The sequence below is a fragment of the Scyliorhinus torazame genome, chromosome X, assembly GCF_047496885.1.
Source record: "Scyliorhinus torazame isolate Kashiwa2021f chromosome X, sScyTor2.1, whole genome shotgun sequence".
Classification (NCBI taxonomy): Eukaryota; Metazoa; Chordata; class Chondrichthyes; order Carcharhiniformes; family Scyliorhinidae; genus Scyliorhinus; species Scyliorhinus torazame.
Genome location: NC_092738.1, coordinates 25,256,469 through 25,274,518, shown reverse-complemented (window position 1 = coordinate 25,274,518; position 18,050 = coordinate 25,256,469). Strand labels below are relative to the sequence as shown.

The window sequence follows — 18,050 nt, the reverse complement described above, 5'->3', positions numbered from 1 at the left end:
CACATTTAGGTGCCATCTTACTTGGCCAAACACAAAAAACTGCTCTGCATTCTGTCCAATAGTCCAGGATAGGACCTTCTTACTCCACAACACCTTATCACTTGGAGCTCCTTGCTGCCTGGACAGTAACATTTTCTTTCTAAAAGCCATAGTGCCTGTTCGGGTGCCATCTCGAATACAGAATGTTCTTATAAGCCTTTTTCCTAATTAATTGTTTTCTCTGGCGTCTGTTGAGGGTTCTGAGCGTGTGCAGACGTTGGCAGGGTTTTGCAGTCTGCAAGAGGGTGACCTGTAAACAAGACTTGTTTTACTAGTGTTCCTGTTTCATAGTTATTACTGTTACGATTGTTTAACTGAGTATTATATTTGTATATTATATATTTATAATACCTCGCTATTTGTTGATATAAAGAAGTTCCTTCTTTTAAACAACACATTCACGGCAGCACGGTGGCACAGTGGTTAGCACAATTGCTTCACAGCTCCAGGGTCCCAGGTTCGATTCCGGCTTGGGTCGCTGTCTGTGCGGAGTCTGCACATCCTCCCCGTGTGTGCGTGGGTTTCCTCCGGGTACTCCGGTTTCCTCCCACAGTCCAAAGATGTGCAGGTTAGGTGGATTGACCATGATAAATTGCCCTTAGTGTCCAAAATTGCCCTTAGTGTTGAGTGGGGTTACTGGGTTGTGGGGATCGGGTGGAGGTGTTGACCTTGGGTAGGGTGCTCTTTCCAAGAGCCGGTGCAGTCTCGATGGGCCGAATGGCCTCCTTCTGCACTGTAAATTCTATGTTACATTCAACTATCTTCTTTATGGTCTCAAGTTACCACATTTTGGCGACGAGGAGAAAACAGCAACAAAATAAAACAACATTTTGTGATGTTCAGCGTGGCAACAAGGTTGTGTTCAGTGAGTAGCTAGTTTTCATTGTGGGTTCATGCAACAGCATTTCAAGTTAGCAGCACTATGGCTATGTTTGAGGATGAGAGAAGCGAGGACTGGGCTGAACACGTGGCAAGGTTGCAGCATTTATTTTTAGCAAATAGAAGATGGGGCAAAACAACACTCAACTCTCCTGTGTTTGTGAGTGGGGCAAAGATTTACAAGTTGATGAGGAATCTGGTCCACACCACGGAAGATTATATTTGCAGATTTAGTTGCTCTTGTCCAGAATCACCCATCACCCAAAGCCCTCGGTGATGGTAAAATGATTCACATTTCATTCTGGAAAAGCAGATCAATCGGTAGCTAACTTTGTGCCCGAATTACACCATCAGAACATAGATTTCAGAGCAGTTTTAGAAGATACGTTCAGAGATAGGCTGTTCTGTGGCTTAACTAGGACAGGGCTCATCGTCGGTTGTTGGGTGAAGACAGACTTTTCAGGTGGCTCTGGAAATTTCGTAGGGCATGGGAATGGCAGCCAGTAGGCATGACTAGCTCAGCAAAATCTCATTGAAGGGGGATGAGATCAAGCACGAGGATGGCTGAGGATGTTGTCAAGAGGTATCCTGATGTATTCAAAAATGAACTGGGACATTGCGTGGTACCACTGGGAAGTTGTACATAAATCCTTCGGCTACTCCGCTTTTTCTTTTTAAAAATAAATAAATTTAAAGTGCCCAATTCTTTTTTTTCCCCAATTAAGGGGCAATTTCGCGTGGCCAATCCATCTACTCTGCACATCTTTGGGTTGTGGGGGCAAAATCCACGCAAACACGGGGAAAATGTGCAAACTCCACACAGACAGTGACCTGGGGCCGGGATCGAACCCGGATCCTCGTCGCCGTGAGGCAACAGTGCTAACCACTGCACCACCGTGCCAGCCTGCTCTGCTTTATCAAGCGCAGGACAGTGCCGTATGACAGAAAGTGGAGGAGTTGGAATGGCTGCAAAGGCTTGGAATCATTGAGCCCATTCAGATTTCTCGTTGGGCAGCTCCAATTGTTCCTGTCCTTAAACATAATCGTACTGTGCACATATGTGGTGACTACAAGCTCACCATTAACCAAGTGTCCAGGTTAGATGCCTATCCATTACGTAGGGTGAAAGGTTTGTTTGCAATACTTGTAAGACATTTTCAAAACTGGACACGAGCCAGGCATATCAACAGCTCTTGCAAGAGGAAGATTCAAAGCAGTACAAGTACAACACATAAAGGGTTGTTCAAGTACAATCGTTTGGTTTTTGCCGTGTCCTCCAGTCTGGTGATCTTACGGAGGACGACGGACAACCTGTTGTAAGGCATGCCGGACCTTGCATTCTGCTTGGACAACATCTTAATTACAGGGAAGACTGAGGAGGAGCACCTCAGCAATAGGCGGGACTACGTCTGAAGAGGAGCAAATGCATTTTCCAGGCACAAAGTAGAGGGTATCTGGGCCACAAAACCATTGCACAAGGATTATCTCCTGTGGAAAGGAAAATCAGAGCCATTAAGGAAGCTCTGGAGCCCAGGAATGTGTCTGAGTTCATTTTGGGGCTTAGTAAACTATTGTGGAAAGTTCTCGTCAGACCTGTCTACAGTGTTGGCTCCACTGCACCTACCTCTGCACAAAGACACGGGGAGAACGTGCAGACTCCGCACAGACAGTGGCCCAGCCGGGTTTTTCGAGGAGGTCACAAAGATGATTGATGCAGGTAGGGCAGTGGATGTTGTCTATATGGACTTCAGTAAGGCCTTTGACAAGGTCCCTCATGGTAGACTAGGACAAAAGGTGAAGTCACACGGGATCAGGGGTGAGCTGGCAAGGTGGATACAGAACTGGCTAGGTCATAGAAGGCAGAGAGTAGCAATGGAAGGATGCTTTTCTAATTGGAGGGCTGTGACTAGTGGTGTTCCGCGGGGATCAGTGCTGGGACCTTTGCTGTTTGTAGTATATATAAATGATTTGGAGGAAAATGTAACTGGTCTGATTAGTAAGTTTGCAGACGACACAAAGGTTGGTGGAATTGCAGATAGCGATGAGGTCTGTCAGAGGATACAGCAGGAAATAGATTGTTTGGAGACTTGGGCGGAGATGGCAGATGGAGTTTAATCCGGTAATGCATTTTGGAAGGTCTAATGCAGGTAGGGACTATACAGTGAATGGTAGAACCCTCAAGAGTATTGAAAGTCAGAGAGATCTAGGTGTACAGGTCACTGAAAGGGGCAACACAGGTGGAGAAGGTAGTCAAGAAGGCATACGGCATGCTTGCCTTCATTGGCCGGGGCATTGAGCATAAGAATTGGCAAGTCATGTTGCAGCTGTATAGAACCTTAGTTAGGCCACACTTGGGAGTATAGTGTTCAATTCTGGTCGCCACACTACCAGAAGGATGTGGAGGCTTTAGAGAGGGTGCAGAAGAGATTTACCAGAATGTTACCTGGTATGGAGGGCATTAGCTATGAGGAGCGGTTGAATAAACTCGGTTTGTTCTCACTGAAGCGACGGAGGTTGAGGGGCGACCTGATAGAGGTCTACAAAATTATGAGGGGCATAGACAGAGCGGATAGTCAGAGGCTTTTCCCCGGGGTAGAGGGGTCAATTACTAGGGGGCATAGGTTTAAGGTGAGAGGGGCAAGGTTTAGAGGAGATGTACGAGGCAAGTTTTTATGCAGAGGGTAGTGGGTGCCTGGAACTCGCTGCCGGAGGAGGTGGTGGAAGCAGGGACGATAGTGACATTTAAGGGGCATCTTGACAAATACATGAATAGGATGGGAATAGAGGGATACAGACCCAGGAAGTGTAGAAGATTGTAGTTTAGTCGGGCAGTATGGTCAGCACGGGCTTGGGGGGCCGGAGGGCCTGTTCCTGTGCTGTACATTTCTTTGTTCTTTGTTCTTTTTGGAAGTGGGAACCTGCACAGGAAAAGGCGTTCAAGGCTGAAAAAGAACTTCTGCAATCAACTAATCCATTTTGATCAAGACAGGCAACGTGTCCTGTCGGGCAATGTCTCACCCGATGGTGTAAAGCCAGTACTTTCTCATTCAATGGAGGACGGGTCTGAAAAACCCATCGGTTTTGCATCTAGAATGCTGACAAAGGTTGAACAGGGATATTCACAGCTGAACAACGAGGGTCCAGCTATCATTTTTGCAGTTGTTGGGTTAGAAGCTGCACAGTAGCATAGTGGTTAACACAGTTGCTTCACAGCTCCAGGGTCCCAGGTTCGATTCCCAGCTGGGTCGCTGTCTGCGCAGAGTCTGCACTTTCTCCCAGTGTGTGCGTGGGTTTCCTCCGGTTTCCTCCCACAGTCCAAAGATGTGCGGGTTAGGTGGATTGGTCACGCTAAATTGTCCCTTAGTGTCCGAAAAATGTTAACTGGGGGTTACTGGGTTACGGGGATAGGGTAGATACATGGGCTTCAGTAGGGTGCTCTTTGTAGGGGCCGGTGCAGACTCGATGGGCCGAATGACCTCCTTCTAACTGTAAATTCTATGATTCTATGTATCTCGAAATAAATGCTTGCAAAAGTGTGTAACAGATGGAGAATTTTGCAACATTAATGGTGAGAGGCGCTTTTACGATCACCCAGACAAGCCGGTGATCAATTATTCTTTTAGCCCTGGAAAAATCTTCTGTTGAGCATATTTAAATAGGTGCCACTATTGAAAAAAATCCCCGAAACAGGTCGCACCCACTTGTCTTGTTGAGGTGCGAAAAACAAGTGTTTAAAATGTTTGAGGGGCAAGCAATTTCCTCTGGGGGGGGAAATAAAGAACAAGGGGGCAAATTCTTAACAAGTAGAGCTGGGCCATTCAGGAGCGGGATGTTTACACAAGAGGCTCGTAGACATCTAGAACTCTCTTCCAAGAGGCAGTGGGGATGCGGGCACTGTGAGGATGCGGGCACGGTGGGGATGCGGGCACGGTGGGGGTGCGGGCACGGTGGGGATGGGGGCACGGTGGGGATGGGGGCACGGTGGGGATGGGGGCACGGTGGGGATGGGGGCACGGTGGGGATGGGGGCACGGTGGGGATGGGGGCACGGTGGGGATGGGGGCACGGTGGGGATGGGGGCACGGTGGGGATGGGGGCACGGTGGGGATGCGGGCACGGTGGGGATGCGGGCACGGTGGGGATGCGGGCACGGTGGGGGTGCGGGCACGGTGGGGGTGCGGGCACGGTGGGGGTGCGGGCACGGTGGGGGTGCGGGCACGGTGGGGGTGCGGGCACGGTGGGGGTGCGGGCACGGTGGGGGTGCGGGCACGGTGGGGATGGGGGCACGGTGGGGATGGGGGCACGGTGGGGATGGGGGCACGGTGGGGATGGGGGCACGGTGGGGATGGGGGCACGGTGGGGATGGGGGCACGGTGGGGATGGGGGCACGGTGGGGGTGCGGGCACGGTGGGGGTGCGGGCACGGTGGGGGTGCGGGCACGGTGGGGGCGCGGGCACGGTGGGGGCGCGGGCACGGTGGGGACGCGGGCACGGTGGGGATGCGGGCACGGTGGGGATACGGGCACGGTGGGGATGCGGGCACGGTGGGGGGCGGGCACAGTGGGCAGGCGGGCACTGTGAGGGTGCGGGCACTGTGAGGGTGCGGGCACTGTGGGGGTGCGGGCACTGTGGGGGGGTCGGCACTGTGGGAATGCGGGCACTGTGGGGATGCGGGCACTGTGGGGACGCGGGCACCGTGGGGACGCGGGCACCGTGGGGACGCGGGCACTGTGGGGACGCGGGCACTGTGGGGACGCGGGCACTGTGGGGACGCGGGCACTGTGGGGACGCGGGCACTGTGGGGACGCGGGCACTGTGGGGACGCGGGCACTGTGGGGACGCGGGCACTGTGGGGGGTGGGCACTGTGGGGGGTGGGCACTGTGGGGGGCGGGCACTGTGGGGGGCGGGCACTGTGGGGGGCGGGCACTGTGGGGGGCGGGCACTGTGGGGGGCGGGCACTGTGGGGGGCGGGCACTGTGGGGGGCGGGCACTGTGGGGGGCGGGCACTGTGGGGGCGGGCACTGTGGGGGCGGGCACTGTGGGGGCGGGCACTGTGGGGGGCGGGCACTGTGGGGGGCGGGCACTGTGGGGGGCGGGCACTGTGGGGGGCGGGCACTGTGGGGGGCGGGCACTGTGGGGGGCGGGCACTGTGGGGGGCGAGCACTGTGGGGGGCGAGCACTGTGGGGGGCGAGCACTGTGGGGGGCGAGCACTGTGGGGGGCGGGCACTGTGGGGGGCGGGCACTGTGGGGGGCGGGCACTGTGGGGGGCGGGCACTGTGGGGGGCGGGCACTGTGGGGGGTGGGTACTGTGAGGATGCGGGCACTTTGGGGGGTGGGCACTGTGGGGATGCGTGCACTGTGGGGATGCGGGCACGGTGGGGGGTGGGCACGGTGGGGATGCGGGCACTGTGTGGGGTGGGCACTGTGGGGATGTGGGCACTGTGAGGATGCGGGCACTGTGGGGATGCGGGCACTGTGGGGATGCGGGCACTGTAGGGATGCGGGCACTGTAGGGATGCGGGCACTGTGGGGATGTGGGCACTGTGGGGGGTGGGCACTGTGGGGGGCGGGCACTGTGGGGGGCGGGCACTGTGGGGGGCGGGCACTGTGGGGGCGGGCACTGTGGGGGGCGGGCACTGTGGGGGGCGGGCACTGTGGGGGGTGGGTACTGTGAGGATTCGGGCACTTTGGGGGTGGGCACTGTGGGGATGCGGGCACGGTGGGGATGCGGGCACGGTGGGGGTGCGGGCACGGTGGGGATGCGGGCACGGTGGGGATGCGGGCACGGTGGGGGGGTGGGCACTGTGGAGGGGGTGGGCACGGTGGGGATGGGGGCACGGTGGGGATGGGGGCACGGTGGGGATGGGGGCACGGTGGGGATGGGGGTACGGTGGGGCTGCGGGCACGGTGGGGGTGCGGGCACGGTGGGGGTGCGGGCACGGTGGGGATGCGGGCACGGTGGGGATGCGGGCACGGTGGGGCTGCGGGCACGGTGGGGCTGCGGGCACGGTGGGGCTGCGGGCACGGTGGGGCTGCGGGCACGGTGGGGCTGCGGGCACGGTGGGGCTGCGGGCACGGTGGGGATGCGGGCACGGTGGGGATGGGGGCACAGAGGGGATGCGGGCACGGTGGGGGGGTGGGCACTGTGGGGGGGGTGGGCACGGTGGGGATGGGGGCACGGTGGGGATGGGGGCACGGTGGGGATGGGGGTACGGTGGGGCTGCGGGCACGGTGGGGGTGCGGGCACGGTGGGGGTGCGGGCACGGTGGGGGTGCGGGCACGGTGGGGATGCGGGCACGGTGGGGATGCGGGCACGGTGGGGATGCGGGCACGGTGGGGATGCGGGCACGGTGGGGCTGCGGGCACGGTGGGGATGAGGGCACGGTGGGGATGGGGGCACGGTGGGGATGGGGGCACGGTGGGGATGGGGGCACGGTGGGGATGGGGGCACGGTGGGGATGGGGGCACGGTGGGGATGCGGGCACTGTGAGGATGCGGGCACTGTGGGGATGCGGGCACTGTGGGGATGCGGGCACTTTGGGGGTGCGGGCACTTTGGGGGTGCAGGCACTGTGGGGGTGCGGGCACTGTGGGGGTGCGGGCACTGTGGGGGTGCGGGCACTGTGGGGGTGCGGGCACTGTGATCAATCGGCTTTGGTTGGGTACGGGTATGAAAAGATATGGAGCAAAGGTGATCAATGGGGTTGAGGTGTAGATCAGCCAGGAGCTAACGGAACAGGTGGAACAGGCCCCAGGGGCTGAAAAGCCGACTTTGGTCCCATGTGTCTATTAAAACCCAGAACTCACTTTTCCCAAATCCTCGTTGGAAAAATGGTCAAAAATCTCAGAAAGCCCTATAAATCTTGAACACTGTATGAATCCCTCGTGATTGCATCAGTTAATTTTAACCAGTTGCTTGGTAGCAGCGCGGTAGCACAGTGGTTAGCACTGCCGCCTCACAGCGCCAGGGTCCCAGGTTCGATTCCGGCTTGGGCCACTGTCTGTGCGGAGTCTGCACGTTCTCCCCGTGTCTGCGTGGGTTTCCTCCGGGTGCTCCGGTTTCCTCCCACAGGTTCGAAAGATGTGTTCGGTGAATTGGACATCCTGAATTCTCCCTACATGTGACTCCAGACTCACAGCAATGTGCTTGACTCTTAAAATGCCCTCAGGGATGGACAAGAAATGCTGGCCCACATCCCAGGAATAAACAAAAAACATCCACAATAAGGCTGCAGAAGGGCCAAGTCAACAAGTTAGAACAGTACATGAAGAAAGGATTAGAACATGGTGATAGGGTTGATTTTTCATAGAATTTACAGTGCAGAAGGAGGCCATTCGGCCCATCGAGTCTGCACCGGCTCCCGGAAAGAGCACCCTACCCAAGGTCAACACCTCCACCCCACCCCCATAACCCAGCAACCCCAACCAACACTCAGGGCAATTTTGGACACTAAGGACAATTTAACATGGCCAATCCACCTAACCTGCACATCTTTGGACTGTGGGAGGAAACCGGAGCACCCGGAGGAAACCCACGCAGACACGGGGAGGACGTGCAGACTCCGCACAGACAGTGACCCAAGCCGGAATCAAACCTGGGACCCTGGAGCTGTGAAGCAATTGTGCTATCCACAATGCTACCGTGATGACCCAACTACCCATTTCTGTGCTGTAAATTCTGTTTCTGTTGTCATCTGGCTCTTGTACAACTGGTCACTGGTCTCAGCAAGAACGTTTATGGACTTGTCGGAACGTCAGCACCCTGGTACCTCCAGTACACTTGATGAGACAAGAAAACTCCCCAGACATCTCTCAGGACGTTCAATACTGCCCAGGGCAGCACAGTGGTTAGCATGGTTGCTTCACAGCTCCAGGGTCCCAGGTTCGATTCCCGGCTTGGGTCACTGTCTGTGCGGAGTCTGCACGTTCTCCCCGTGTCTGCGTGGGTTTCCTCCGGGTGCTCCGGTTTCCTCCCACAAGTCCCGAAAGACGTGCTGTTAGATGAATTGGACATTCTGAATTTTCCCTCTGTGTACCTGAACAGGCGCCGGAATGTGGCGACTAGGGGCTTTTCACAGTAACTTCATTGCAGTGTTAACGTCAGCCTACTCGTGACAATAATAAACGATTATTATTAATAAAGATTATCATAACCAAACCTCCCCCTGTACAGAGGCTGGTGATCTTTCTCCACAGATGGTTGGTGCTGTGGAGATCAAACAGCTCTGGTTGGGGAAAACTGGCCTATTGAAAATGATAAAATGAAATTGAAATGAAAATTGATTATTGTCACAAGTAGGCTTCAAATGAAGTTACTGTGAAAAGCCCCTAGTCGCCACATTCCGGCGCCTGTTCGAGGAGGCTGGTACGGGAATGATGCAGGCATTCTGATACAAAATGGGGGCAACCAACCAGATATGGTGCGGTCTTATCTGTAACGTAACGGCAGTACTATTTCCCCAGAACCTTCCAAACTAAACACCAGCACTGGAACAGGAATAAAAGCAGCACTTTTTCAGTAAGCTGCATTTAATGGCAGTCAGGTGCATAACGAAGGGCAGCACGGTGGCACAGTGGTTAACACAATTGCTTCACAGCTCCAGGGTCCCAGATTCGATTCCTAGCTTGGGTCACTGTCTGTGCAGAGTCTGCACATCCTCCCCTTGTGTGCGTGGGTTTCCTCCGGGTGCTCCGGTTTCCTCCCACAGTCCAAAGATGTGCAGGTTAGGTGGATTGGCCGTGATAAGTTGCCCTTAGTGTCCAAAAAAAGGTTAGGTGGGGTTACTGGGATTGGGTGGCGGTGTGGGCTTAAGTAGGGTGCTCTTTCCCAAGAGCTGGAGCAGACTTGATGGGCTCCTTCTGCACTGTAAATTCTACATTCTATGATTTGGAGACTTACTGAGAATTTTTGCTTTTTCACGAAAAGCGAAGCCCTATTAAAAGAATCTAATGCCAAATGTGAAGGGCGGCACGGTGACGCAGTGGTTAGCACAGCTGTCTCACGGCACCGAGGTCCCAGGTTCGATCCCGGCTCTGGGTCACTGTCCGTGTGGAGTTTGCACATTCTCCCCGTGTTTGCGTGGGTTTCACCCCCACAACCCAAAGATGTGCAGGGTAGGTGGATTGGCCACGCTAAATTGCCCCTTAATTGGAAATAATGAATTGGGTACTCTAAATTTATTTTAAAAAAATAAAAATAAATTTGGAATTAAGAAGTCTAATGATGATGACCATGAAACTATTGTCATAAAACAAAAAAAACCATCTGGTTCACTAACGGCCTTTCGGGAAGGAAATCCACCATCCTTACCTGGTCTGGCCTACATGTGATCCACAGAAATGCCCTCGGAAATAGCCACGGGCAATTAGGGTTGGGCAATAAATGTTGCTCCAGCCAGCGACATCCATGACTGAATAAGAAAAATCTGCTTCTGATCCAATCTTACTTCATCAAATCCCATCAACATATCCCTTTACCCAAGCTTGCCCTCAAATGCATCTATGGCAATATATAATCCCAAACTGCTCACGAGAGAGGGGGCTGCCGCTTTTTAAGGTCAGCTAGAGCCGACCTTATTTAAGTTTTTTCTAATGATGCCATCAAAGCAGCAGTAGAATGTTGAAGCAAAAATTGTGTCTAATTCATCCAAAATTTGGATGCAAAACTCTGTTTTTGAGTATTAAAGAAAACGAATTGTTGGTATGTAGAGCACTCAATGTTCAGTATAGGCTGTTCATATAGGAGGTTGTACCTTTCTTTTTATAAATTTAGAGTGCTCAATTCATTAATTTTTTTCCCAATTCAGGGCCAATCCACCTACCCTGCACATCTTTGGGTTGTGGGGGCGAAACCCACGCAGACACGGGGAGAATGTGCAAACTCCACACGGACAGTGACCCAGAGCCGGGATTGAACCTGGGACCTCGGCGCCGTGAGGCAGCAGTGCGACCCACTGCACCACCGTGCCGCCCCTTATAGGTCATAACTGATGTTCTGACACAGGATGATTTCTGTTTAATGATTGCAGCAACAATTTCCCACAATCCGATCGCTGAGGTTTCAGGTGGTTGAGGCGAGGGTTCCCAATAAGAAGCTCGTTTGGACCCAGGGACGCTCCCAATTCATTCACTACACTGGGAAGATAACCCACCATCGGGTAACCTCAGGAATTAAGGGTTTTCTTTAATTATCCTTCAACTCCCAGGAAATTTCGGTCGGGTAGGGGGTGTTTTTAACACGATGCATCCGGCATCAAAACTATGTAGGACCTGCTGATGGGTTAGCAGATCTTATCCTGCTCTTCGCTTTGTGATTGAAAATAACTCCCAAGGTTCAAAACTCCAACCTTCCAACTCCAAGCAATTGCACCCCAGAGAGAGAGACACCCATGGTCTCAACTTCCCAGATGTCCCTTGTGGCTCAGTGGGTAGCATCGGCAGGAGTCAGAACGCTGCGGGTTCCACTGCGGAGACCCAAGTGCAGAAGCTAGGCCGACACTTCGGTGTAGCACTGAGGGAGTGAGCACTGCTGGGATTGACGTCATTTAGATGAGGTGTTCAACTCAGGGCCTGGCTACCTGATCAGGTGGGGGTGAGTCCTTGATATCAGGGCAGTTTATGACAAAAAAGTGTCACTCAAAGAAGCTCTAGTCCAATTGAAGTAATTGGCTGGGGTGAATCACGTGGACTGCAGTGGTTCAAGAAGCTGGTTCATCACCGCTTTCTCGAGGGCAACGGGATGGTCAATAATTGTTGGCTTTGCCAGGGACACCCGCATCCCATGAATGAATAAATTAAAAGTACATTTAAAAAAAACTCTTGTGGCACTATTGAAAGGGGAGCGGCGGGGGGGGGGGGGGGGGGGGGGGGGGCATTCTCTCAAGTCTTGACTGACATTTATCTCTCAATCAACATCTGCTCATTTAACGCATTACTGTTTATGGGATCCTGCCATGCCAAATTGACAGCTATGTTTCCTAAATTACAGCAGTGGATACATTTCAAAAGTACTTCAGATGTCCTGTAGTCAGGCGCATTCTTTAGGTTTTTTTATACCTCCTTCAAACATATATTTTGTGTGTGTGTGCGGAGTCTGCACGTTCTCCCCGTGTGTGCGTGGGTTTCCTCCGGATGCTCCGGTTTCCTCCCGCAGTCCAAAGATGTGCAGGTTAGGTGGATTGGCCGTGATCAATTGCTCCTTACTGTCCAAAGGTTAGGTGGGGTTACTGGTGGAGGTGTGGGCTTGGGTAGGGCGCTCTTTCCAAGGGGCCGGTGCAGACTCAATGTGCTGAATGACCTCCTTCTGCCCTGTAAATTCTATGAAACAATTGGAAGAATCCTTTTCCACAGCATATTTGATCTGTGTCTATGCTTTGCCCATTGATGTCTGTCTTTAATCACGAAGAAAGTGGCCTCAGACGTGCAACGAAACCAAGATGACATGTGAAAAACAAAGGTACCTGGTATTAGACTAGCATATCTTTTGTGTCATTGATCACACCAAGTTGGAATAATGCAACTCGTGTCATACTACATAACAATTTGTATTTATGTAGCACCTCTAACCACATTCAAACGGCCCACGACACTTCACAAGAGCATTATAAAACAAGGTGTGACACAGAGATTAAGGAGATATTGGGTCAGGTGACCAAAAGTTTGGTCAAGAGGGTCAGTTTTAAGGAATGACTTGAAGAAGGAAAGCCAGGAAGAGAGGTTTAGGGAGGGAATTCCAGAGCTTGGGGCCCAGCAAGGTGCAGCCTCCAACATTCGGTGATTAAAACTAGGGGCGCTCAATGAAAAAAATGAATGAAAATCGCTTGTCACGAGTAGGCTTCAATGAAGTTACTGTGAAAAGCCCCTAGTTGCCACATTCCGGTGCCTGTTCGGGGAGGCTGGTACAGGAATTGAACCGTGCTGCTGGCCTGCCTTGGTCTGCTTTAAAAACCAGCGATTTAGCCCAGTGAGCTAAACCAGCCTCTCAAGACAGTAGAATTAGGGGAGCGCAGATATCTCAGAGGAGTGCAGGGCTGGCGGAGATCACAAAGATAGGGAGGGGCGAGGCCATGGAGGGATTTGAAAAAGAGGTTCAGAACTTTCAAATTGAGGAGTCAAAATCAGTCAGCAAATCACAGGAGCGATGGGGGATTGGAATTTGGCGCAAAATGGAATATTGAGGGGCTGCAGAGCTTTGAATGTCAAGTGTACAGAGGACAAAATGTGGGAGGTCGGTCAGGAGTGCGTTGGAATATACACAGGGCATCTCGTCTGAAAATCAAGTCAACAGTGCTTCATTTGGAGCACAAAAATATTCAGGCTGCACCCGTGTTTATCAGCAATTTCATGCAAGACTGATATTTGCAATCGGATAAATCTGGTTTTAAATTGCACTCCGGTTTGACTCCGAGGGTGGCATGCTGCTGGATTAGTACAATATTGGGTGCAGTCCAACAGCCCAACCCAAAGCAGCATTTCAGAAACCATTACACATTATAATAACACACGGGCGGCAGTCGAGAAATGCGGTGTCCCCTTTGTCCAAAATTCAGGTGACTATCATAGGGGGGGTGATTAAAATTAAATGTGACGCACAGTCACAACGAGAGTGTGAAGCAAAAATGAATCACATAATTACAGGCTGAAGGAGCTCAGTCAGAAATCCTGGAAATAAGTGACATGTTTTGAAGAGGTTTATTTTAGTTTTGATATGTTACAATCAATACCTTTCAGTGAGATTTCAAATCTTCACAAGTAAATGCAAAAGGAGTGTAAACACTATTCTACTAGAGAAAGGTTCGGACAATGATCGGAATAAATATCATTTTGATTCTATGAGGGTTTAACCACTGCATTTTAAGTTCACATTGATTCCATTGCTTCTTTTTTTATAAACTGAAACTTAATGGTATTGTATTCATGAATAAAACACATTCAACATCATATAAAACAATTTAACAAAACACTAAAAAAAATGTTTTAAAAACAGAAATCCAGACAGTCTACAGAGCAATGCATAAATGGCACACATTTGGCAAGTTTACCCCAGGGAACTATGTTGCATGGATGTGAGGGAAGGTTGTTTATGTAAAGAATTTTTAAAAATTTTGTTTATACAGTCACAAAGTTATCTTAATGTATTTTTCCTCTAAATTGTGGTACTCCCTTGCTGTCCCTTCTGACTCTACACTGAGGAGTCAGGATGAGTGCAACTTTGTGAAAACATTTCCCATGAATCACCAATAGCGTGATCGTTGATTTACCCCTAACCGCAGTCAACATATCGCCTGGAGGCCCACACGAGAACCGGTGTGTCAGAAAGTAGCAGCAGCAGCAACAAAAGGCCGGAAAACAAAGGGGGAGACGTGAATGAGGAAAAATAAGTTTTTAAATGGAAGCAGAAATTCTCTCGGCCTGGAAATATTGATTTTCGCCACTCGTTACCCGGCCCACATCGGATCTGCAATCCCTGTCAAGAGCGCAAACATCTTGTGATCCAAGGAACTGGACACCAACAACCGGAACAGATCAGCACTGACATTTGCAAATCCTCACTGGCTGCCGTACACCTCTATCCTGGTTAGATCTGTATCTACAGTACAACAGTGACTACACTTTCAAAAGTGCTTCATTGGCTGTTAAAGCACTTTGGGACGTCCTGTGGTCATTAAAGGTGCTATAGAAATTCAAGCCCGTCTTTCTTCTTCAGTGACAGTGTCCCAAAGATCTTACGGCTAAATAACATTAAATGTCGCCAGTTAAGTTCCTAAACATTGGTCAGTCGTGTATCACTAATTATGTGTAATCTGTAATTCCTCAGCCCAACAATTGAAAATACAAAACCGTTCTCAGTGTTGTCTAAATGGTCCAGTGCAACGTGCTGGTGTCAGCAAGAATCAACAATTTCTATTAGAGAGTCTTATTGTGGAGACTTCCCCGGAATTAAAGAGTCAGAATTGCAGTGTGGATTATAGAGAGTTTACCAGAAAGTGATCCATACTCTCGCTATAAAACACATTGTTATAGTGCGACAAATAGGATGCACTATAAATTTAAAAACTTCATGAATCAGGAGGAAACAATATTCACGTGGTTCCCCCATGACAAGATCTCTGGGGCTTTCGTCTGAAGGTCACACGAAACAAAGGCTGCTTTTCGGGAATTTGTTCTCCTTCATTGTGCCATTTTCAACCCAGTCACCTCAGTGAAATTTCGATCCAATGTTCATGTTGTACATTTACAGTAATTTAATGCATAACCGTGACAAGAGAATGACTGGAGTCAACATTACTCTCAACATACATCTGCACTTGCAGAGTTACAAAATCCATAATTCCTTTCCTATTGAATTATAACTGAACAGCTTTGCACTTAATTTTGTACAATTCAAGTTAGCTGCCTCCTGTCTCATTCCAGCGGAGCCCCTGGGGTGAAGGTTGGGGCGGGGGGTTTGAAAGAATAGTTGATCAGAAACTAAGATACTCACAACTGTAACAATTACGCTCTCTTGCACCTTGGGCACACAGGAAGAAAGATAAAGAAAATCACTTATTGTCACAAGTAGGCTTCAAATGAAGTTACTGTGAAAAGCCCCTAGTCGCCACATTCCGGCGCCTGTTCGGGGAGGCTGGTACGGGAATTGAACCGTGCTGCTGGCCTGCCTTCAAAGCTAGCGATTTAGCCCGGTGCTAAACCAGGAATCTACATTTTGCAGTTTTGTTACACAGTAGCTATAATTTCATCAGATCCCACTGGCTCGCCAAAGAATACAGCACAGGAACAGACCCTTCGGCCCTCGAAGCCTGTACCGGTCATGATACCACCCTTGGCCAAAACCCTCCCAAAAAGTTTGGATTATGCCTCCCATCTTATAAACAGCACCGTGTCTGCCATCAGCAACTTGCCAAAATATGGTCCTAATGTTTCCAACTGCACCAGAACATCTGCATTGCCATATCAGAATATCCAAGATTCCAGACACAACCACCAATCTGCAAACTACCACCTAATTAAAAGGAAAAGAAAAACAGCACAGAACACTACCATACACATTGCACACAATTGGATCAAAGCTCCATTTCTTAAATGGTGTAGTGAGAGGTGCTTGCGTGCTGCACCCTAGGTCCAACCAGCTAATGAAAGCAAACATTTTCCCAATTGGAATTCTCATCACGAGCAACACTTCCAAGCTGGAGCGTTAACATTCAATCAACCTCCATCCAGACTTGGCTTTTTGGAGAAATGTGAGGGGGAAAAACATATCTCGCACTCTCGCATCCACAAGCAATAAAATGGAAAAAAATTATCTGCAACAAAAATGAGATTCAAGCCCAGAATTAAAACATCTGCAATCAACATTTTCCAATGAAGGAAGGAATACAATTTGGCAGTCATGATACTTGGTCAATTTCATATCTGCTCATGTCTTGCGACTTCTGAGGATGTGGGCTGGTCATTCGTCCCAATGATTTGTAGTTTTGAAAAGTCAACGTTTCATATTAGGACCATTTTGGATCAAACAATTGTACTTGAAGCTAAGTTACAGCCTTAAAGAGCTAGTAATTTTAAGACGTGAAATAATTACAGTAATTTTAAGTGAAATTCTGCTGTTGAATAATGTTCAAATAAAGGAGCTAAGGGAAGAGATCCTCTAACTTGAAACACATTCTCTTAACAGGCCTTGAAGGGGGGGGTGTTCTTGGAAAGGGGCACATATTCACAATCCCCAAATTCTGTTTCAGCCAGGAGCGCAAAAATAATCTAACCGTGCAAATCAGACTGTCAAAATTATTGTGATTGTTTTTTGTGTGGTGTGAATGACATCTTGCACAGAGTGACACATCACAACGAGAGAGTTCTTTCGGAAGAAGTGGTCTGAGACCTGGTACTGAACTTGTTCAACACCTCAGTCATAAAGACTATTACACTGTGTTCACGCCAGCTGGTTTTTGGTAATTATGCTTGTATCGTTCAGAGTTTTGCACACATTTTAGCTCAGAACAATGAATAAAAAGAGCCCCGTCACTGAATCAAGCTGTTCTGGGTTCAACAATTGGGAGGATAAAATCGAGGACAGAACAGGTAATCCAACTTAACTCAAAGTACAAAAAAAAAAGTGATGTTCAGATAATGACATAATCGGTCATGTTAATACACTTTGAAAAGCTATCCACCTGAGGTAGGATGGGATAATTAAAAGAAAGGATTCAGTTCCTCTGACCTGACCTGCAGTATCATTTTCAGTGGGCACAGAGAGTCAATGGCTTTATGTAGAAAGGTGCAAAACATTTCAAAGTTTAACCAAAATTGGAGCAGTAGCCAGGGTCCTTCTCTATTTTATGGATCAGCGCTGTGCTGGTGGAAAACTGTGCCACCATGGGTGCATATCCTAGGATAAAAGATTTCCAGGCTGGTGAGGTCTCTACATGGGGAAGACATCATTGGTGTACGATATACATATCTCTCACTGTCCAAGCTCCGAAGAATCACCTACGGATAAAATTAGACGAACTTTACTTCATATTTTATCGTTTTGTGTTGGCAGACATGCCAAACTTTTAATACACTCTGGAGTTACTAAGTCTTAATGAAAACATGACTGAAGTGGTTTCACAGGTCGGCGCAACATCGAGGGCCGAAGGGCCTGTATTGCGCTGTAATGTTCTATATAATTCTATATAGAAGTGAGGCAGAGAGAGAAAATGCAGATGATAAATTCACTGGGTCACATTTTGAAAATAAATTTAAAGTACCCAATTCTTTTTTCCCCAATTAAGGGGCAATTTGGCGTGGCCAACCCACCTACCCTGCACATCTTTGGGTTGTGGGGGCAAAACCCACGTAGACACGGGGAGAATGTGCAAACTCCACACGGACTGTGACCCCGGGGCCAGGATCGAACCCGGGTCCTCAGCGCTGTGAAGCAGCAGTGCTAACCACTGCGCCAGCGCACTGCCCTTACTGGGTCACATTCTAAGAAAAGGCACAAATAAGGTGTTTTTTTCAGCAATCAGCTAAACGCATTGGAATCGATCTTAAATGAGAATGACAAGACAGACTACTTTTGTACAAGTCTGTTAATATAATTTAATACAGTAACCCTTTGAATATCCAGATTATAGCACGGCGGCAAAAACT

General features: G+C 50.2%; 1 protein-coding gene and 1 long non-coding RNA gene across 4 annotated transcripts in view; one reads left to right on the top strand and one right to left on the bottom strand.

Annotated features, from left to right (window-relative positions):
- Positions 1–11,515, top strand: part of LOC140405365 (uncharacterized) — a 35,455-nt gene extending 23,940 nt beyond the window's left edge. Inside the window, exon 3 of the long non-coding RNA XR_011938603.1 lies at positions 10,724–11,515. This is a non-coding gene — a long non-coding RNA (uncharacterized lncRNA). The remainder of the gene's footprint in view (positions 1–10,723) is intronic.
- Positions 11,516–13,584: 2,069 nt separating this feature from the next.
- Positions 13,585–18,050, bottom strand: part of LOC140405419 (5'-AMP-activated protein kinase subunit gamma-1) — a 90,214-nt gene continuing 85,748 nt past the window's right edge. For all 3 annotated transcript variants that reach the window (XM_072493815.1, XM_072493817.1, XM_072493816.1), the window contains one exon: positions 13,585–17,402. In XM_072493815.1, coding sequence (XP_072349916.1) covers positions 17,377–17,402 — 26 coding nt within the window. In that variant the 3' untranslated portion in view covers positions 13,585–17,376. The remainder of the gene's footprint in view (positions 17,403–18,050) is intronic.